This window comes from Erithacus rubecula (assembly GCF_903797595.1).
Source record: "Erithacus rubecula genome assembly, chromosome: 12".
Taxonomy (NCBI): Eukaryota; Metazoa; Chordata; class Aves; order Passeriformes; family Muscicapidae; genus Erithacus; species Erithacus rubecula.
The window spans coordinates 12,561,039-12,581,097 of record NC_136664.1 but is presented as its reverse complement, the minus strand read 5'-3'; the positions used below and the strand labels follow the sequence as shown (position 1 = coordinate 12,581,097).

At 42.9% G+C, this 20,059-nt stretch overlaps 1 protein-coding gene across 4 annotated transcripts in view; it reads right to left on the bottom strand.

The window, feature by feature from the left end:
- Positions 1-20,059, bottom strand: part of ZNF423 (zinc finger protein 423) — a 228,128-nt gene that overhangs the window by 23,123 nt on the left and 184,946 nt on the right. For all 4 annotated transcript variants that reach the window (XM_079316105.1, XM_079316106.1, XM_079316107.1 and 1 more), the window contains one exon: positions 1,320-1,451. In XM_079316105.1, coding sequence (XP_079172231.1) covers positions 1,320-1,451 — 132 coding nt within the window. The remainder of the gene's footprint in view (positions 1-1,319; positions 1,452-20,059) is intronic.

Sequence of the window (20,059 nt, the reverse complement as noted above, 5' to 3'; positions counted from 1 at the left end):
AACTCATTCATCAGACCAAAGAGAGGACGTCACTGTTCCCGTGGGGAGCTCTGGGCCCATGGCAGGTGCATCAGATGCATTTTTAATGCAGGACAACTGGGCCAGGAGAAACCTTGATGGCTGGTCTGGAAGACACGTGGCCCAGAACAGCATTTCTGTCACAAATGTGAATCTGAAAGGACAGACTAGCCACAATTTTAGATCTTTTAATAGGTTGCCCATTCAGTATAAAAGAAAAAGATTATTCTTTAATATCACATCACAGCATCTGCATTATGATTCTGGATTGACAATTATTCTGATTTTACCGAGGGAAATTTTGAAGTGGAATATATTGAACCACATTTAGCTGGTTAAAAAAATATCTCTTTCTTATTTAATATCTTGTTTAATTTTTATCTCACTTTACATGAATGGTCATCTGTATGTGAAAAAGGCTTCTTCAGCAGAATTTAACAAATGCATCCAAATTTTTTTACAGCACATTTCAGAAAGGATAAATTAACTCCAGGCTCGCACAAAAACCAGTTTCCCAAATCATGGGCCAAACCCTAAAGAACGTAGGTTCACCTTATTCCCACCAAAGTTAAAGGAACAGCAGGTGCTGCCATGCCCCTTTACTGAAAAGAGGCCCACAGTGACACCTACATGAACCTTATCTCTCAAACAGATTGGAAATGCAGATGTTAACTACTCTGTTGAAGAGAGTATAAAAAAGCAGACTTAGCATGCAGCCTGCAGATCCTGGGAAAGCAAGAATCACCCATGATCATTTGCACTGATGAGACAGCTTAAATAATCTACAGAGAAGGAATACCTGTCAGGCTCTCAGGAGTTAGAAATGTGCCACCATAAGAAAACTGGGCTTAAAAAAAACCTCTGAGAGAGCAGCTGGCAAAACCATAGAGTTGAACAATTTGGCCTTATCAAACCTTTGCACCCCTTTTCTCAGCACTGTAAGCAGACCATGAACCACCTGGTCTTTAAAGAGTCCTTGCTCAGGTAAGGGTTTGCAAGAGCAGGTCCATCCTTTGCAAGTCCTGCCCTTGGAGACACACAGCACCTTTGAGCCACAAGGCATAATGTAAATGTTTGGAAGTGTGGGGGGCACACAGAGCCCGCTGCATGGGCAACGGTGTCAAAGGCACAGAGCTGCTCTGCAGAGCGAGCCCCAGCTTCAGACAGAGGATATTTGAACACTTCCAAGCACAGTATTTCTTTTTCCCAGGGAAAGGAATACAGTATTTTACAAATCCCCCGAGTGTCATTTCTGGATCTAGCCATGCACGCTGAGGCTTGTCTTGGCCTCCCTGTCTTACCTGTGAAACAAACAGGGCATTTGAATGTGCCTCCCATCCCCTCAAAGCTGTGCTCAATCAGGTGACACAGGAGCTTTGCCGGAGAGTCAAACATCTGGTTACACAGCTTGCACTCATGATTGATGCCTTCCTCTGCAAGGTTCAAATGATACAACTTGTTAGTGACACAGCACATTAGCGTCGGGGAGGCAGCAGCAGAGGGTGGGGAGCGCCTGTGGCGGCACACAGGGCCCCCGGACCTCCAGGAACCCCAGGACCCCCAGGAACCCCAGGAACCCCAGGGCCCCCAGGAACCCCAGGGCCCCCAGGACCCCCAGGAACCACAGGACCCCCAGGAACCACAGGAACCACAGGACCCCCAGCCCCAGAGCAGCAGCAGCCGCTGGCTGGTCCAGGGGTGCAGCCCCCACATTTTGGGAACCCATGTGGGGCTCCTGGGCTCCCAACAATGCAGCACAGCCCTGACACAAAGGGAGACAGCCGTGCTCTGGGTGCAGAGTGTGAGAGTCAAACAGCACCCAAAGGCTCTGTAAGAGTGTGAATTCAGCCAGCAACACTGACACGGGCTGAGGTGATGTCTCCACCTCAGAGTACACTGCAAACACACAGGAGAGGAGGGAACTCTTGGACAATAGAGGAGCTGAGAGCAGAGTGTCAGTGTAAATTTTTTTGTATCTCTTGGATTTTTACAAGGTGAAGAGAGACCACTGAAGGTATTTAAGCATAATTCAAAAGCGTAATTTCCTTGTCATGTATCTTAAGTATTGAATACACAGGGCCCATTTTAGATGCCTATATATTCTAACTGAACTCAATGAAAAAGCAATAATTATTACTCTTGGTTCAAGCCTACCACTTTTGTAAGATTATATACATCTCTATTTACTGAAGTTTGTGGTTCTGGGTGCAGTGGAGCTTTTGTTTTCTTTTTCTTTTTTTTTTATTTTGAGGTACTGAAGTCATATTAAAGCAATTTTCACATGCAAAACTAAACAATCCTTTGTTTTTCTTGAAGAGAGGGAGGGAGGGCAAAATTTTACAAAACATAGCATACAGTTTACAAAAATCAGAAACTACCTAAAAAGTTTAAATACTGTGGCTGGTTTCTGCAAATACTCCATGAAAATGTGCCTTTCCCTCACTGTGGCAGTACATGGACTTCATGAAAACATACTTTAAAAATGAAACAAATATTTTCTTTTGTTCTACACTCGGGTTTATTTTTACATCCTCAAATATCAACGACTAATAATTTTTAGTTCCAATATCTCTAAGAAATGACTACTCCATGAGCCAGTTCTTGCCAAATGTATTTGGATCTTATGAATAATGTGAACCCTCAGAAGCACAGTCTTTATTTAGAGTTGCTTCAAATTAGCTTTTTCTCTTTTTAAAGGGGCTAAACAGAAGGTAAGTCTTGCTTCCTGTGAAGCCTTTGGTACTGCCAGGATCCCAAGGGTGCCCGTGGTGCCTGGAGGCTGGTGGGCTCTGCAGTGGGTGCTCGCAGGGAGCGCTGGCACCAGAGCTGCTGGGGAATGGGGAGGCAGCATGGGGACAAGTAAACAGGTGGGTTGGGAAGGAGATGAAAAGAGGAAAGGAAAGCGCCAGGAAGAGAAAGATGAAAGGGCTGGTAGCTCCGTGGCAGCAGCTCTGTGGATTCCCTCGGGAGCCACAAGCAGGCACTGGGATATTTCTAGGACGCAGGAGGTTTGCGATGCTCTGCTCGCACAGCCTCCACGGGCAGGCATGCTCCCCTCTCCAGTGTGGAGCTTTCCAAACCAGGCCCTCTCCCCTCACTGTGCCCTAAGGCTGGATTCTCTCATCAGACCCTTGCCTGAAAAGTTCTGGCTTTGTGTGAATTTTGCAGCCTGCTCCAGAGGGGAGAAGAGATGGGGAAGGGACATGAGCCTCATGCTGAGCATGCCCAGCCACACCGCTGTGTACAGCAACCAAATGCTGCAATAAACCTACAGAGGACAAAGCAGGAACTGGGGGGAGTGGAACAAATACCTTCTACAATAAATCAGAGAAATCATGTTTGACATTAATTTTCTACCCTCTACATACTGGGTATTTGGAAAACAGTGATTCATGTACAGCCTATGGTCCTGTGTGAGCACATGTGTTCATAAATACTGATAGACACATACTGATGACTAGAAAACTGCTCCTTTTCCAGCCTAAATATCTATAATTTGAGTAAAACTTAAAAAAAAGAAGAAAAACAAACAATACTCAGCATTTCAGTTAAAGTATATTCTTATAAGCTTGGTATGTTTAATTAGGTAACAGAGATTGTGTATTTTCTTGGCTGATCCCTGCAGTATTTTAAATAGTTAAACCCATAACAAACAAACTAAAACTAGAATGAAAAATAATAAAACATAATGGGTTCCTGCAGATCTGGAAATTTATCCCACTCGAGGCAAGACCTTTTGATTTGCAAATCCACTTCTGAATTATAAGGCCTTCTCCTCACCGGTGGGGGTTTTTATTCCACTCCCACAGGAGTCCATTATGTATTTCTTGTGTCTATAAAACCATCCAGAAAGAAAAAAAGAGGGAAAAAGTACCATGGTTAGCATGACAAACGTTTCTCTTTTCATGCATGTGTATTCAAAATATGAAAATGCCCAAAGATATAGATAGAATTGCTGCTATAATCACTCTCTCCTCTATGGCATTTTACAGCATATAATTTTACACAGAAACACAGCACATGTATAGGGATACTCAGTCACCTTTGCAGAATAACTTCCTTGAATTATATAAGTTCATATAGGTACATGCAAGGAGGCTTTTTGACAATGAGGTGTGACAGTCAGTCAAATGTGTGGTGCTGGGCACTAGCAACAGCAAACATATCATCATTTCCCTCATTCTTATTCGCCCTTTTTTCTCCAGCATGACAAGCATCTATGAGAGACCTACATAACTCAAGTGAATTATGCAGCCCCACTCATTTGTAAAATAAAATGCAGATTTTTACAGTTTGTTATGCTAGATCATCTCCCATTTCTTCATAAGTGTATCTGTGGAGGGATCAGTTGATTACAGGACTAAACAAGCAATGTACGGCAAACAAGAATCTTGGGTTTCTTGCCTTTTTTTTCCTGAGCTCAAAATAATAAGCATTAATTTTACACTTCATTTCTCAAAAAAATAATAGGATGTGCTCTTGTTTAAAACAAGCAGGCCTGCTGGATTCTGTCAGGCTGAAACTATGTCAGGCCAAAAGAGGAACAGAGCGCTTTGTGTAAAAGTATCATGGGGAGATGATAGTATCCTGTAATGTTTTCAGTACCTACTTTTGTCTCCAAAAGCATTTGATCCCTGGCAGACACATACTTATTTCCATACTGGTCTTGAGGGAAGCCAGTAGGAACGAGAGCTGATTATCTGAATCCTGAAGGTGAAACCTGGGTGGTGCCCACTGATGTCAAAGGCAGGCATTTGTATAAATTTGGAGGTACATAATTTACTGCCTGTTAGGGAGGATCAGTGGGCTGCGCAGAGCCAGCTGAACCGCGCTGGCGGAGCACGCCGCTCATTGTTCCCAAGTTGGGCTGCCTTTGCAGGAGAGTTTTAAATATGTTGATATGGTGTTCAGTAGCACTAACACTGCCATCCTGCCCATTTTAGAGTGGGAATATGCTTCTCCATAAAGCTATTTCTGCTGCAGCAATGTGCATTTAATACATATTACAATGAGTCTCTAAGCCTCTAAGAGAACCGACACCAGCAGCCTCCTGGCGAGGATGCAGTATAATTAATAATGCTGTATTAAACCCATTTACTGTATCAGCTGCATTTCTAATTATAACTACATTAATGGCAGTGTATAAGTACACGTTAACACTGTCGTGTACAGACACATAATACCAACAAAAAGTAGAAGATTTGAAAACCAAAAATCAGGATGGTATTGTCTTTACTGCTAGTTAAAACTTCTCTCTTCAACTTAATAAAGCAAAAATTTTCCCTTATAGAATAACTGCAATAGTCCTAGTTTGAGTGATCATGTAAGACAATCTGATGCTTGTTGCGGACAACATGTACACCCCATACTATAGTTTTCCAGACCAGTATATTTCTACTCTACTGCAACAAATTAAACCAATAAAGGGGAATTTCTTCTCTGTACTCAGATGTTCACATCCACGAGTTAACCGTGCTTTTAATGAACTTTGAAACACTGTGATTCAGTATTAATGCCAACAAAGCATTAATATAGTGTGTTCACAGAGAACCTTCTTCTGTCCATTAGATCATGAATTTGGTAGAATTAAATGGGCCGTGTGCTCTAATTATGGTAGAAATAAATAGAAATTGGAATGAACACAGGGAAATAAAATGAAAACTGCATGGAACTATTCTGTTTATGCAATTCATTTCCCAGTAAATAAAAAGTCAAAGGGAAAAATTTATAATGTAGAGAAGAAGGAGCTTCCCCAACAATTTTTTCCATGTGGCTGTGAAGGAGCAAGGGGCTGGAACCAGGGTAGAATAGCAGTGATGGACACCCCTCTCAAACACAAAGCCTGCAGAGAACCACTTTGATCCCTCATCTGCTCGGCACCACTCCACCACTGGTTTTCATTAGAAACAATCCAAGGATGGAAGTAAAACCAAGGTCTGAGAACATGCTGCAAACTGCTCCGAGGGGATGGCAAATTCGCAGATGCTCACACTGGATGAAGACGACGTCTGCTGTACAGCCAACGTTTCCTCCTCGCCACTGCTGCCTAAACCCATGAGCTGCTGCACAAACCGTTTGGACCACATTGCTCCACTGCATTTCTGTAATTGATCCCGGAGGATGCGGCCGAGCCCTCCCTTGCCGGGCAGACCCGGCGCTGCGGCCGGCACCGCGGCGCTCAGCCCCGGCCATCAGGCAGCCTGCGCGGGGAGAGGCGGCGATTGATGGCGTGGCAACAGAAATGTCACCTGGGGAGCTGGGTGCCCTCCTCCCAGGGATGCTGGAGGTCAGTTACTATGGCAACACCGAATGAGCTCAACCTTGTAACTGACCCTTATCTTTTTTTGATCTGTGGCCCCCTTGGGACCTTGGTTGGAAATCAACTGGAAAATAATCTGGTCACATATCAGAAAGAAAACTATTTATACTTATTTATTTATCCAGGTAGAGCTTATATCTCCCTTTGACAACTCGGCCAGACTAAAGACACCCATCACGTTCCCTCAGCGGTTTCAGTGGCTGTGCAGAAACACCCAGCTCTGCGCTGTGAGAAGCCATGCCAAACCCCCTGCCACTGCAAAACACACACGCACAAATTGCCACGGATATCTGTGCTCATGACTCTACTGATATATTGCCAAAATCCTGCCTTGCTCTCAGCCCCCGACTTGCCCGTGTGGATAAACATACACCTACACCCCGTCTTGGATGGTTTAATATTTTATGTTGGTATCCGCTAATCATATTCTTTTGTGCTTTATCTCTCTGCTGAAATATGATTCTGCTTTGAAATATATTTATATGATCTAGAATGGCACAACACTGATGTCTTTTATGAGCCGAAGATTGTTTAATAAAATCTTGCATTTCTGCTTCATCCTTATGACAATTTTACTATTATAAGTTTTCAAGGGATATGAGAGCTGTCCACTGTGGTTAGAAACATCACTTTAATGAAAAATGATAACATGGGGGCTTGGATTTTTCTAGAAACTATGTAAGGAATAGCAGCAAAACCACAGAGTTCCCAACATGCATTTGTATGCAATTTTTTTTTGTTTTCCTTATATTTGCCTATGGATAAGACTCATTAAAATTAGGTCTGTTTATCAAAGTTCTCCAAGGGATGAGGAGCCCAGACAAGGGTTTATCAGCACAATGGGCAATTGCTCCTATTCAGGTGGGGAGATATGGGATTCAGGAAATCTCTGGGGAAATGGGATTCAGGAAATCAGGGACTATATTAGGAGACAGAAGTCACAGGACTTGCTGGTGCTAGAGGAAGTGCCTATGGATTCCTAGTAACAAACTCCAAGGCTACTCGTGATGTACTTCTTCAGGCTCAAAAAGGTATTCTTTTCCATGCTAAATTAGCCTAACCACACAACGGGCTTTAAACTCTTTCATCATCTTAGGGGACCTCGAGCTCAAAATATGCAGAATTAGACACCAAATTATTTATAGGGTAGCTTGTAAGTTCAGTGGCTGCAGTATATGCCAGTACACTGCAATATTAAAATGACCATCAAACAGCAGCATGGTCCCGGAGGGCTGGGCTGCAGAGTTTCCTGCGCGGAGCGGAGCAGGCGCAGGCTGCGCCCCGGGGGACGCTGAGCTCGCACCTGGGAGCCTCGCACACGGGATGGGCTGCCAGGACAGCTCCAGCAACTGCAGCTGCACTTTACAGGAAAAATAAAATCTGAAAGTTCAAAGGAGTTCATGGAGCTGAGCATCATCTATCTCTGACTGCAGAGCCCCAGAGGGACCTGCCTGCAGAGCTTTATTTTAGATTTAGATATTAATCTGGGAAACTGCATAAAGATAATTTATAGAAATGCACAATGCTTTAGCACAATAACTTCACACTTTATCAGCCTTTCTCCGAAGACGCCTTTCTTTAATAGCTTATATTAAAACTTTTTGTGGACTAAAGCCTGATAGGTCTAACTCCTCCTTCATAGTAGTTGTTTAAGAAATAACTCCACTGGCTTCCATGCAAAAATGGAAATGCAAAACCCATATAGGAAAAGAAACACCTGCTGTCTTTGAGTGCGTGAGTTCATACAGACACTTACAGAATTAGCTTTAACCAGACTAATGAACCCCTAGAAACATCTAAAGTTTAGTAAGGACACCCCATTCCCACACAATTCAACTCCAGTAATGTATTTCAATGTTTGTAAATGCTCACAGTGGAATTATTTCAAGTTTAATGTGAAATGTAACCTGATGAAACCGAAGTAAGGCAGCCCTGAATCCGTGGTCACACAGTATTCCCTGCACTATCCTCCCTCACACCACTGTATAGCTGGGAACTAAACATACCTTATTGCTCTTGGTCACCTTCCTGGGAGCAGCTCCCTGTACTGTTACACAGCAGGAATACATTCATCCTCTCATCCTACTGACAATACCAGATCCAAGAGTTCATACAGACAAACAGCAATAACTAGCATCTACTTGGCATTTCTTCTTGTGAAATTAAAAATTAAAATTAAAACATCATTATACTCTTATTAAACATCCCACTGGAATACGCCGATGCTTTAAAAATATGCAAGGCTTTAAACCTACTTTAAATAGGTGTAAAGCCCTTTTTTTCACTCCTTTAACAGCCTGGCACATTTCCCAGCCTTAGCAGAGACCCCAGAGCTGTGATATGCCCCCTCCCCAGCACATCCCACCCATGCCTCCTGCAGGGCTGTGGTCACACTGAGGTCACACAGAGCTGCCAGGACCTGCCAGCCACGAGGTGCTAAAGGCAAAGCCTTCCCTCCCACGGGCACCCCCTCCCCTGCCTGGGTGCAGCCCACAGCTACTGCTCAAAGGGCATTGTCCTTTTGCTGGGTGCATTTCTGTGTGCTCAGAGGCAGTTCTGAGCTGGGGATGCAAGGCAGGGTGAGCCAGCACAGCCGGGACAGCACACAGTGCTTGGTAAAACAGCAGCTCCCACTGATGTGTATCGCTGATCTTCACATCACCAGTTCCCGTGTACACGTTGACATGATAGACTTTAAATCTATCGTGTAAATACTCATCAGATTAATGGTCTCTAATAGTATATAATTAACATGACAGGCTACAAGGCAGTTGTTGTCAACTACACTCAGCAATGCATAGAGTAAGAGAAAGGCATACACTGCTCCCATGATGGCATCAGGAAAGCAGAAAAACCGGTAAAAGGAGAAACAGAAATAAAACTCTTTAAAAAAAACCTCACCTAAATATACAATTTAACTGAGAAACACTGAAGGTTCTTTCAGGTATCAAAACATAATAAATGTCAATTTTTTTTGGGGGGTGGGAGGGTAGACTTTTATTTCCATCAACAAAGAAAAATTCTATTATCCCTGCATTGGTGCAATGCCTCTTGAGTGAGTACAGGTGAATTGGCACAAGGGGCCTCATTCTGATATTGCAAATTCTGCATAAACATAGAAGTATCCATCAACTTAAACTTTACGGCAATATCAGCTCAGGCCAAATTAAAGATTACATTAGCATAGATATATGGGAAATGGCACAGTGGGCATAGAGTTAAAAATGCATTTGAAACCAATCATGACCATTATTTTTGTGGTAGATCACCAAACACTCAGAGACTGGCCAAATGCTGCACCCCATAATGCTGGGGCAATTTGCATTACTTACTCAAATAAATGCATTTCTTTTAAATATGTATTTATTTTATTTTCTTATTAATAAACAGTATTCCTAGGGAAAAGTCTTTGGTTAAAAAGCAATCTCTTATGACATTGTTATCAACCTAAAGACTAAATTTCTTTGAAATACCTACAGACAAGCAAAAAACCCAGAAACATCTCTCAGCTTTTTCTTGGAAAATAAAAATGGTGGTTACCCAGCTATCTTGACATGAGCATTCAGCACAACTGCACCAGAGCTTACTTTTTCATCTGAGGGTGACCCATGCCACAGGCCAGCCCCAGAGAGGCTCCTATCCCCCACCCCTACCCCAGGATAGTGCCTGCTTCACTCCTTTTCTCCAAGACTAGAGCTGGAGCTCAGGGACACAAACCAGTTATTTGGGATAAAATGAGATGCCACTGCAAACAGAGAGAACCAAGGGTGACTAAATACGGTATGGCTGGCTAAGATAGGTAACTGATTTTGCATGGCACAAATATCTCTCAGAGCTTGTTAAGTGCAAATATGCCCAAAAGAATGAACCTCCCCTATGAGACATATTTTAAATCAGGAATCCTAGGGTGCAGTAACACATGATATTCCTTAAAGCAGTCAAAAAGAAGAATCTGCAAGAAAACAAGAGAATATCATAAGCATCTCTGCATTATGTAGACATATATTCCTGTACTGTGGGATTATGTGCAAGTAAATGTACAGAGGATTTCCCATTGATGTTGTTGGAATTTGCTTGATTAACACTCCACAGTCCAGGTGGAAATCAAAGCCTATGGCAGCTTCATCTTGAGTAAGAAGAGAAAATGCAACCCAGTGACTTTCTGGAAGAGATCTCACAGCTGAGCAAGGGCTCTGCATAAAGCAGACTGTAAAGTTACTCTGGGTAGTGCCCATCTAACATTCAAACATGGATTTACAATAAAATCTAATATCAAACTCCCAACACCTTTACATGTGTGCTTTGTGCTGCACGTGAGCCAGCCAGCTTGCACACTTCACATGATCTGGAGCTGGACAGCAGAACTGAAGCAGTTGCCCTAAGCTCTGCACACAAGGAGAGCTCAGGGCCAGCACACACATCTTGTAGAGCTGTGAGGGGCACCAGTGGCAGGGAAACATGGTCAGAACCTTCTTCTGGAATCCTAAACTCAAAAGACTTTGGCTTCTCTCTTTGTAAACAAATTTCTTTCTATTTTACTATGTGACTAGCTCAGTCAGGCATATATGGCTGTTGGCAGATACTCTGTCAGGGCACAACATGGCCAGCTTGGTTTTGTGGGGTTTTTTTTTAGAAACACATTTTCCTCATTTTATATGTCATTAGCTTTTTAATCCATTAAGGAAAGCCATGTGCAAACTCTCACACTGTAGACAGACTTTGGAGAACATATGTGGTCTATGATAGAAAACCTAATGTAAAAGATAAGGAGAGCCTGTATTTTTGGTTAAATAAAGGGACCTTGAAGAGCCAATCCTACAGTGGTGCTGAAACAGCACTCTTCCAGCTACCTGAAAGTGTGAGCATGCCACAGTATCAGAAGGCTCTGATGGCTCACTAACAGCAGGAGTCCTACAGAGCTATTTTTGCTTAAACTCACCTAGATCTCATGCTCATGGCATTGTAAAAGTTTCCTGGGCTCTCTGCAACTCCTCTCATTCTCAGAAGTTACATTTTAAAATAAAATTAAATAAATTTTAAAAAATATCAAGCCCCAAGCCTCTGCCCAAAATGAAGCACCAATATGTTCCCAGCAGGACAGTGCATTCAAGGGTATACGTGGTACAGACTGGAGCCATGCAGAGGTGGCTGAGATGACTTGGAAAGATCCAAAGGTGTAGTCAGTTTGCTGTAGAAAAAGGCCTGATGTGCACTCATTGAATTTGAAAGAGATTTAGGGGTATCACCTGATAAGTCCACATGAGAAGAACCATATTGCACAGCCCTGCAATAGTTACTGAGAAAGAATGAAAAATGAGAGGAAAGATCAAACTGCTTTTCAGCTGTGCCCTCAAATAAAATAAGATTCTTAATCAAGCCATCATGGAGTCCTTGCTTCAACCAAAATGGTTTCTCTCTGCCAGAGACCTGCTCCTCACCTTTTTTTTTTTTTTTTTGTGAGTTCTTATTTTAACCTCAGATTCAACATCAGCATTAAGAAGTCGGCATTTGCTCCTATCACCCCAGAGAGGAAGGGAAGATACAATCGTATATATGCAAAATAGGTATGAACTCTGATAACAATACTTTGCCTGTAGGCAAAAAATGACTTTTTAAATGGCAGCCACTATAATAATGTTAGCCTAAGACCCAGCCTTGCAGGATTTTCCTCTGCTTAGTAAAAACAAGGTACATGCTGATAGGAAAAGCAGAGTTTAGGTACTGATAATACGGGGAATGTTTTAGTGAGAATACAGGAAAACAAAATTGTAAAATAAAAGGTCTGTCCTGCTGAACCACGAATACATCTGCTGTACCAGCATGGAGAGGGTGAAGTGACAAGTCTGTAGCCACAGAGAAAAGAAGGGCTGCCAAGATCTGTGTTGGAAAGCTTGTTAGTCTCAACCAGCAGCACCAAAGGCCTCGGGATGCCTTCCCTACACAGCTTATCCTTTTGGAAAACTGCTGAAAGAGGAAGGCTCTAAAGCAATGGTCTATGGGATGAGTGGTAGATGATGCCTACTCTTTACTTTTCCTTATGATTACCTACAGAAAAAGCATTTCTGCCCGAGAGGAAGTGCAAGAACAGGGCTTCCTTTCTAATCACACCTGAGGAGTGATCAGAAAAGTCCAGCTCCTCAAGGGAATGCTTTGTGAGACCTGGGATGCCTTGGTGCCACCCATGTGCCTGAACTGCCCCAGCAGTGACAGGGAGCAGTGCCAAGGTCACCCAGCCCCAGTGTGACCAGCCACTCCTCCATCAGGCACTGGCCCTGGCTGTGGGGCACATCCCAGGAAGAGGCGTGCAGGCAGTGTGGCACGCACAACAGTTGAATCTTTGCAGCCAGATGAGCATCAATTATGCATTGTATCAAAATCCAAATGCTAGAGCATGAAGCAGGCAATTCAAAGAAACAGCATGAGCAACGCAAATGCCAAAGAAATTAAAAATATGTCTAAAACTGTGACAGAGTATTCGGCTACTTTTCACGTAACATCATCAATCACCTCTCATCAAAGATTTCAAATACTTGTGAAGAGATTGCAAAAATATTCAAAGATACAATATTTGTATTTTGAATGTTAATTTGACACAAAGGAGTGTGCATGAGGGAATGTTTATAATCAGCACTCCAATAAACTCACAAATGACTCTAGTATTTTATAAGCTTGTTAGAAACAAATCACTCCCTTAGCTTATATTTACTTACTGATGAATAATAAAAGGCCTCAATACACAAAGAGTAAATTCAAAATGTTTTCCTCTTGTTTTATCTTCTATGACAATACTGGAGCCCTCTTGTTCAGACTGTGATTCCTAAACATACCTCTCTTGGTTTTATGGCTAGATATTGATTTCTCTGTACAAGCAGACTCAGCTTTGAACCTTGGTTCCTGCTCCCACCCCCAGTGCAAAGCAGATGCCCTGGTGTGGAGCTGAACAGCAGTGGCTGGCCTTGCCCCTGCCCTCGTGCTGCCTGGAGGGGAGGGGAAGGAAACATGTCCAGCTCTGCCAATTTACACACCAGTGAAGGTGCAGTCTGAGTGCTGAGTCCTTGGAGGTAGAGGAGAAGATATGCACACCTTGCACACCTCCTGGAGCAAAGCACAGGACAAGCAAAAGAGTATAAAAAGAGACTTTGCAATATACTCATAAACCTGCAACAGTCCCAAACAAACATACCCACTGCTTCAGTTGGTCTGCAAAGACCTGGGTGAGGTATCAGTACAGTACAGGCTTCTGTGACCACCCAAATACCCTGCACACCATTGATGCAACAGCCCAGTAATTGACCACAGCCGAAAAACCCCTTTAGCCTGTTTAAAACCACCAGGATGCTTTAATGCAATACAAATCATGCTTCAGCAGACAACATAACACCTACACCTTCCAAATGCTATTAGTTATACAGCAGTTCAGACCAATAATGCTCTAGATGTGAGCACAGGAGAGCAGTGCTAGCCATCAAGCCCTGGCAGTAGCTGTGCCGTGGTACCCACGTGTGCCATGAGAGCTGGATTTCAGAAGTAATTGCTGCACGGGTCGGCGTGCTGGATTCATAAGTGGTAAGTGGCACAAATGGAGGGAAACAAAAGTTGGCAGAACAATGCCTCATTTTTCTAATGTAACTAAGTGCTGAATGTGGTAATGGGAATTGTGGGGATACTTGTCTTTATGCTCTTATTTACCCAATAGAAATAATACAGGGATATTCTAATGCAGGTTTTTACTTAATTTACAGTTAAGCATTACACAAACATTTTATTGTGGTCTGTAAAGATTATCTATTTAGAGTAGCTGAAAAAAACCTACTGCATTCAAGCATAAGTGCTTCTGGTAGACACAAAACTGCAGAGGGACTTTGCAAAGTGAATGTAACACAGGCTTTTATTCTAGCTGTCCCTGCTGCTTCATGCACAGGCATCAAACACATCTTCACCACCCCTGAAAGACAAACCAAATGCTGCTGTGGACCAAGCTGGATGGACACACAGCACCTTTGTAATTGCATTAAGGTGCTGAAGTGAATGAACACAGCCAGGCCTACTCACAGCCCTGGCACCCACTGGTGCTGCAGAAGGTGAGGGGTGAACTTGAGGCAGTTTCTGTCACATGCCTGGTGCTGGGACTGGCCTGGTAGTCTTCACAAGGAGCTGGGAATCACTGCAGCATTGCAGAATACTCCACAAAGCTTGCACAGCCCCTACTATTATTAGCCATGATTCAGGTGTGCATTGAGCTGATTAAGCAATAAGTCATTACAGACATACAGTGGGTGAGGGGTGTGCTGGAGGAAGACCAGGCAAAAGAAGGTGGATCTGCCATCCCTGTCACTTCCATGGCACTCCAATGGGAAACTGCCCTTGCCAGGGCTTCCCTCCCCTCGCTGTGTGTAGTGCAGTGCCTCCAGCACCACAGGGTGAGGTGCAGTGCTCTCGGGCACTTCTGTGTTTCAAAAGCAGTGCTTAAGCTAGTAGAAAAGTTTATAGATTGCATGCAGGTATCTCTCCAAGGCTGAGTGTAAAGACCAGCACCCCCCAAGTCACCAGGGTTACTCAGCCTTTGTTCTTCATCCCCAGCTGGTGCAGAGGAATAGGGAGGCACAACATCCTTGGGGGAGAATTCCTTATACATTGTTCCAACATCAGCACTTCAGCCCCCAGAGAGAACGGTGACTAATCCCCGACCATTTAATAAACTTCATGCTAATAGATGGCAGGAAAAAAAAATACAATTCCTCAGAAAGGAAGATAATTACCGGGGGCATGTGAAATGCTAAAAATGCAGGAAGCAAACAGCTGAAGGAAAACCCATATTGGACATGTCAGGGTTTCACAACAAAAATGCTGTCAACGTGCCACGGTGTGTGTCAGGAGCCTCAGTGCTCTTCAGTCTGAAGTCACTGGGATTTTCCCTATGGCCAGGGGCTGCAATTTTTACTCTCTAGATCCATCTTTGATGTTATTGAAACAGAGACATGAATTTTAAAAGGAAAAAAGTCATGTCATGAAGAAAACAGGAAAATACACTTTCGGGGGGAAAGGTCATGGCAGTTTAAATGAGTGAGTAAATGTAAATGCTCTCCATTTTTACAGAAGTGTCCCAAGTACAGTGCACTCTAGGATTCTCCTTTGAGCTATCCATTTATTTTTGAAAAGCTTTTCTGGAAAAAATAAGCACTCCTTATTTCCAAGAATGAAAACAAAACAAACCATCTTCAGACAGCTGGCAGGACAGGCAGGGCACAGCCCAGGCTCGCTCTGGGGCTGCGCCCTCTGTCTCCATGCCTGGCAGGTGTCTCTGAGGAGGGGAGCACACCAGCTGCTCTCAGCCATGACTGAAGCCAGGCACCTCAGGCATGATGGTGACAATCCCAGGGCTTTCTGGCGGGCACTTTCCTGTGCCCAGCACCCCACTGCCTGCACAAAGAGCTGGGCCAACCCCAGCCCAGGCACCGGGCCCTGCATCACAGAGCAACACAATGGCAATTTCTAAAGGATCACAAAACCTACAGCATCACTTATGCTGTTATTGACAGGAGCTACAGCCTGCCTGTACCACCCTATTCCTGCTACATGCAAGTGAAGTCAGAGAAAGAATTCCTCGTGGCAGTCCTTGTGTCACAGGCTGTCCAGTTGTCCACTGGCACACTGCCTGGCTCATCCAGCAGCTGCCAGCACAGGCAGGGCAGGGAACAGCATCAGAGCACAGGACCCAGCACAGTGTCCTCACTTGCATGGGCTGAGTTGCAATAACTAGAGAGGAATTTAAATGGTTTCATCTCACCCTTTTGTTTCCGTTTGCTTTTCAAAGCAGAGGAAGTATTTATCAATAAAGATTTTTAAAATAATTAATAATAACCATCATCAAGTCAAGTTCCCTGATGCCTCACTGTCCAGCACTTGCCTGAGTCCTCTCAGTGAAGGATCTACCATCTCTGCACCATCCTTGTGCTTTGGAGCTCTAAAGCACTATTAAATTCAATTCACTTGGTGTCAAAAGCTCTTTCTTCCTGTACCCACCAGTACAGCTGTAGTATTCATCAGATTTTTACCACCAGGATTAATGTTATAAAATGTCACTTGCTACAGTAAAATTTATCAACATTATTATATACCATAGAAACTGCCACCACAGACAAATGCACTACATTAAAATTTTGTCTAGAGCTCCCTAGAGGAAACATTTGCTGCAATTTGTGTAACAGTTTATATATTTATGCTATTTAATGGTACAAAGCAATAATTATGACTTCATTCACTGATAAGCAACAGCATTATATAAATCAGATGCGGATTTAGAACATGCCAGCTTTGTCACTGGCCTACTACTTGTAAATTATGTTGCTGTTAAAAAAAAAAATCTAAGCAAATATGAGTTAGCAGCAGGAAGCTAATAATGTGCCTCCAGCTGTTCCAGTTAACCTGCAAATGTGGCCATCTGCACCTCAGGAGAAAAAGAAAAGGAGAGATAGAGGGAGGGAGGAAAAGGAGAGAGGAGAGAAGCTCCCACCAACGCCAGCACAAAGCCTAGGCCCTGAGCAGTAGGAATGACCTTGCTCCTCATGACCAGACAAGCACATATTTTAAATCAGAAAAGTTACCAAAGAATAAAGGACCTTTTCTCCCTACACCCACAGGAAAAAAAAAAATTAAAAAGAGAAAAAAAGTCCTTTCCACTGCCTTTTTTTCTAGAACAGGCTGTCTTTCACATCTGAGGTTATTTACTGCATTGCAGGTCTGTCCAGTGAACAGGTTTTTGTTACAACTTCTGCCTTTCATTTCTACTTTTTAACACCTCTTCACAGACCCATCTTGTATTTTTTTTTTAAATGGTGGTCATTGTAATAGATTTATTCCTGCTTCAGACAATTTAAAATGGATCTGCAGGGCACAAAGGCTGAACTATCAAACAAGACCAAAATTCTCAGATAGAAAGTCACAGATCTTGCAGTGCACAGCAGCTTCACTCCTACCTTTGGGTTCACGGGGATGAGGTGTCCTTAGGACGTGTGAGTAGTGTTTGCTCAAAGATTATTTTATAAGAGACTTCTGTGGAATCTGGGTCACAAGGAACTGACACAAAATATTCCCTTTGACATTCACCCACACACTGAAGAGACAGTGGCTGAAAGTGCAGGTGCTGTTCATTGTTACACTTTGGTAATCTGACAGCAGTTTAATACTAACAATTCTCCAAGATCCGTGTTACCAAGGGCTCTCCAATACACCTCTTAGAAATGGATGGTGAGGGCCTCAAAGGATTTTTTTATTTCTTTTTAAAGGTCTGACTCTGTAAAACAACAAGCTTAATTCCTGTGAAGGGCATGAGGTCAGAGGGGTCAGCACACCTCGCTGGAGCTGCACTGCTCTGCCTCACCTGCACTCTTACACAGCACCTTTGTTCCAATCCACCCCCAGCACCCCAAAAATCCTTGTTCTGGCACAGCTTATTGAAGCTGCCATTGACCTTGAGATGCTTAAATACACTCAGGATTATCATCAGTCTTAAAATAAAAAAAATCTCATTTTGCCTCTTCCGAAACTAAGCAATCCAGTTTGCTTCCTTGTTTCAGGGGCATTTCTGTTTGCACCACTCCAAGTGTCATAGTTTTGATAAATGTCTTGAAGTACTGAAAGTGCCCAATACTGAGCCTTGTGGACCCTGATCTTGAGGGTGGGCAGCATGAGCTCCTCAGAGCACATCACAGTCACAGAACAGGGGATCCATATCTGAGCAGTGTTGTATGGACCTGACTGATATTATTAGATTTTCACCAAGGAAACATGATTTCTCTTCATTCCAATTTTTGTAACTATAAGTCATTCTATTGCTAACTGCATTTGCAGGATTTATAATTCACTTGAAAGATTAACTCAAGCATGCATAATTTCAAAGAAACAAAGCAATTTTTTTTCTTGAAAATACTGAATTTACCTTAAACAGGTCTGGTGTGATAATGTTGGGCACATATCTGTTTTTAAAGCCATCTTTAATGTTTTTCTCTATTTAAGAGTTTTGTGGCCCTATGTTGTTTAATACTTCCAGATGAAATACCTTACTCTGATGGTACATGCAATCAGTAACTGATCTTTTCCAAACATTTACACTACACTTTGGGGATGTTGGTGGGTATGATAAAAACTGTGATTTGCAGTAGGTTAAAGAACCAATAGATGCATGCTGACCCAATAAGTTACCAGCATTTACCCTCTGAATGGTGTTAACCAATGCAAAGTGCCAGCAATGTGATGTGTCTGGTCAGGCAAAGGCATGAGCCATCTCTCCAGAGGAAAATAAGCTTTCTAGGTAAACCTGGAACTTCATCTGGCCTTTCTAAAATTAATTTAATCTAGAAACTGCCACATCATTGAAAGCATCTGGGGTGATGCTCTACTTTTCAATATCAGGATATTCATAACAGCAAATAACATACACAAATTCTTCCAGTGCCATTGAATATCCAAACGTAGTGGGACATTTTGTGCACATAGCATGCTTCTGTTGTTTGACAGTTCCATTTAATTACACCAAACCCCAGTTTAGTCATCAGTGTCTTCAGAGGCAGGTGGCACGTGAAGTTGGTCAACATCTACATCAAAATAATCCCTGGTCATGTGGCCCTGAGTCTTCACCAAGACTGCCAGGTCATGTTGCACAAACTGCATACCCACATGTGAGGAGTTCCCAGGTGCTTTAGCTCACAAGCTGAATGCTCCTCTCTGATGGGAATCCATGTGTCTACCTCCTGTCCCTATCTGTTCACTGCTCAAGACACCAAAAAAGAGATCCTAGATGTATGCAAATGACCCATAATCCTCATTTACAAAGAAACCCCTTCACATTGCCTTAATGAACTAGGAGGGGTAGTGTCAGATGGATTCTCATGTGAGTATGAATAACAGAAGAGAGGAGCAGATGGGAAGGGGCATAAACAGCTTTTTCTAAACCCAATAATAAAAATATAGTTAAAACACCTTGCTCTAAAATATAAATCTAGATATTTGATTTGTTTAATTTTGTCAGAACATTTCTGTTCCCTTCTGGTGCTAAAATGGCTGATGGCAGAAGAGAACCCTGTGCCAGTAAGCAGCCCATGCCCTTTGGAGATGTTCACCAGCATGCAATGCCCTCCCAGGCTCTCCTCAGCCATGGGAAATCTCCCTTTATTTCTCAGCTCTCACTCCTGACACTCCAGAGTTTCACATAGCACACTGAGAGGCCAATGAACAGCTCGAGTAAACTCTCCAACTTAGCAAGAAAAAGTGTGACTGGAAAAATTTAACTCCCAAAGAGACAGTATGAGAAAGGTCAAAAGATGGTCAAATGGAAGACCTTCCAATAGCTCCATGGTGCCACAAGCATCCACACAACACATTTACATCATGGAGGTGAATAAATCAAACTGCTTATCATACTCATAAAAGACAGTGCATGTCTGCAAAACATTTTTGGGGCAATATAGTTATGGGGAAAATGGCTACAAGCTCATACAAATAATGCTGTGACATTTCTATTCTCTCCTTATTGACCTGAACAATCTGATTCAGAATTGTTATGCAAGTGGCAGAAATGCAGAATGAATTTTTAATAGCCCTGTCTGTGAAAGAGAACAAAATTTCATAAAAGATGTTAAAGTGGTTTCCATAATGCTGGCTTATGTAGCTCTCCACAAAAATAGGCACTCTCAACTACAACAGTTAATCCTTAGGATTTACAAC